The 2560-nt window shown below is 50.4% G+C and overlaps 1 protein-coding gene across 1 annotated transcript in view; it reads left to right on the top strand.

Moving 5' to 3' along the window:
- The window catches only part of LOC311309171 (myelin transcription factor 1-like protein), a gene marked incomplete at both ends in the record, with an annotated part of 53153 nt that overhangs the window by 35696 nt on the left and 14897 nt on the right, over window positions 1-2560 (top strand). The window contains 3 exon segments of the mRNA XM_084438350.1: window positions 773-999; window positions 1828-1930; window positions 1932-2103. Coding sequence (XP_084294476.1) covers window positions 773-999; window positions 1828-1930; window positions 1932-2103 — 502 coding nt within the window.

Genomic DNA, 2560 nt, shown 5'->3' on the forward strand with positions numbered 1-2560 from the left:
TCTACCCCCCCCCATCCTCCTCTATCCTGCCCCTATCTACCCCCCCATCCCCCTCTATCCTGCCTCTATCTACCCCCCATCCTCCTCTATCCTGTCCCCATCTACCCCCCATCCTCCTCCACCCTGCCCCTATCTACCCCCCCATCCCCCTCTATCCTGCCCCTATCTACCCCCCATCCCCCTCTATCCTGCCCCTATCTACCCCCCATCCCCCTCTATCCTGCCCCTATCTACCCCCCCATCCCCCTCTATCCTGCCCCTATCTACCCCCCACCCTCCCCTATCCTGCCCCTATCTACCCCCATCCTCCTCCATCCTGCCCCTATCTACCCCCCATCCCCCTCTATCCTGCCCCTTTCTACCCCCCACCCTCCTCTATCCTGCCCCTATCTATCCCCCACCCCCCTCTATCCTGCCCCTATCTACCCCCCATCCCCCTGTATCCTGCCCCTATCTACCCCCCACCCTCCTCTACCCTGCCCCATCTACCCCCCATCCCCCTCTATCCTGCCCCTATCTACCCCCCATCCTCCTCTATCCTGCCCCTATCTACCCCCCACCCTCCTCTACCCTGCCCCATCTACCCCCCATCCCTCTCTATCCTGCCCCTATCTACCCCCCATCCTCCTCTATCCTGCCCCTATCTACCCCCCACCCTCCTCTATCCTGCCCCTATCTACCCCCCATCCTCCTCTATCCTGCCCCTATCTACCCCCTGAGCGCTGTCCAGTGCCTCTGTCCAACCTCAGCTCCCTCGTGGTTTATTTTCCAGGCCTATGTGCTTTGTGAAACAGCTGGAGCTTCCACAGTTCGGCTACAAGAACAACGTCTCCACCAGCACGCCGCGCTCCAACCTGGCCAAGGAGCTAGAGAAGTACTCCAAGACCAGCTTCGACTACAGCGCCTTCCAAAACCACAGCCACAACAACAGCGTCTTCGGCAAGAGGGCCATCGCGCCCAAGGTCCACGGCCGGGACACCTCCCCCAAGGGATACGATGGTACGGTCCGGCGATGTCACTTCCTCTCGGTGATCTTCCTGTGTGTCTGTTGTTCAGATAAAGTATGAATAAAGCTTTGTTTATATTAACTTAAGTTATACAATACAATTCATCTCTGACCAAACTGGTGAGTCAAAACTCTTCAGACATAATACATTCTTAACAGATAATACATTCATATAGTATTTACTTCAATGTTTTACCATGATTCCAAATGATGACACTTATGCAAAGAAAATATATTCCCATATATATTAACTTTCAATATATTATAGTACAATATATGTACAATATATGGAGAAATAACAGAATAATATTTGTTAAATACATAATATATTGAATAATACATAAGGAATTGCCGCTTTTATATATTGCAGTATATTGGAAAATATAACCACTAGTTTCCAATATATGGAAATGTATTATTTGATAATACATTATATTTTCCAATATTTCCAATATATAGAAATGTATTGTTTGATATATTACATTATATTTTCCAATATTTCCAATAAATGTAAATGTATAGTTTGATATATTACATTATATTTTCCAATATTTCCAATATATGTAAATGTATAGTTTGATATATTACATTATATTTTCCAATATTTCCAATATATGTAAATGTATTGTTTGATATATTACATTACATTTTCCAATATTCGCAATATATGCCCTAGCCACTCTTAATAAAGGCTTTTTAAAGAGACCACGTGTTCCAGGACACTTTCTCTTTTCATTTGCAATATATATAATATATAATAATCTATATATAAAAATATATATTTGTTTCATAAGGGGACTATGCTGTGTCTCTGTCTGCAGCCAAGCGCTACTGCAAGAACTCCAGCTCCGCTAGCAGCACCTCCAGCAGCTACGCTCCCAGCAGCAGCAGCCTGAGCTGTGGAGGAGGAGGAGGGGGAGGAGGAGGGGGGAGGAGGAGGCAGCAGCGCCAGCAGCACCTGCAGCAAGAGCAGCTTCGACTACACCCACGACATGGAGGCCGCCCACATGGCCGCCACCGCCATCCTCAACCTGTCCACGCGCTGCCGGGAGATGCCCCACGCGCTGGGAGGAAAGCCCCAGGACCTGTGCTCACGGGTGGGTTCCGCCGGGCGCCTGGGGGGGGAGGGTGGATGATGCTGTGGTCAGTGTGGTCAGCGTGCGGTCGATAAAAGATTGAACATGACCTGGTCGTTTCTTAGGGACTCGAGGCTGCGTTGTGGTTGAGTATTGAATGACATCAGGTCTTCATGGTGGGGTTCTGGGTTTCGGGGCGGACGGGTTCTACCCGTGGTTTGTTGTGTGTGAGAACCGCGGTCAGAACCGGCCGTTCATAAGGCGTGGCGGCGTGAGACAGCGGTCCCAAACCGACTGACCGATCCAGGGAGTTCCCTCCGAGGCTCCGCCCCCTCTGTCGTACACGACTAACGCGTGCGGCGATTAGTGGAAGGGACGGCGCCTCCACCACACACACACGGGGGTGGGCGGGTCCGGGCGCTGTCGACACGCCGTGAGCCCAATATGTCATTTAGAGGAGATAAGGTGGCGGCGTCCC

The sequence above is a fragment of the Borostomias antarcticus genome (assembly GCF_949987555.1).
Source record: "Borostomias antarcticus genome assembly, chromosome: 5".
In the NCBI taxonomy this organism is placed as follows: Eukaryota; Metazoa; Chordata; class Actinopteri; order Stomiiformes; family Stomiidae; genus Borostomias; species Borostomias antarcticus.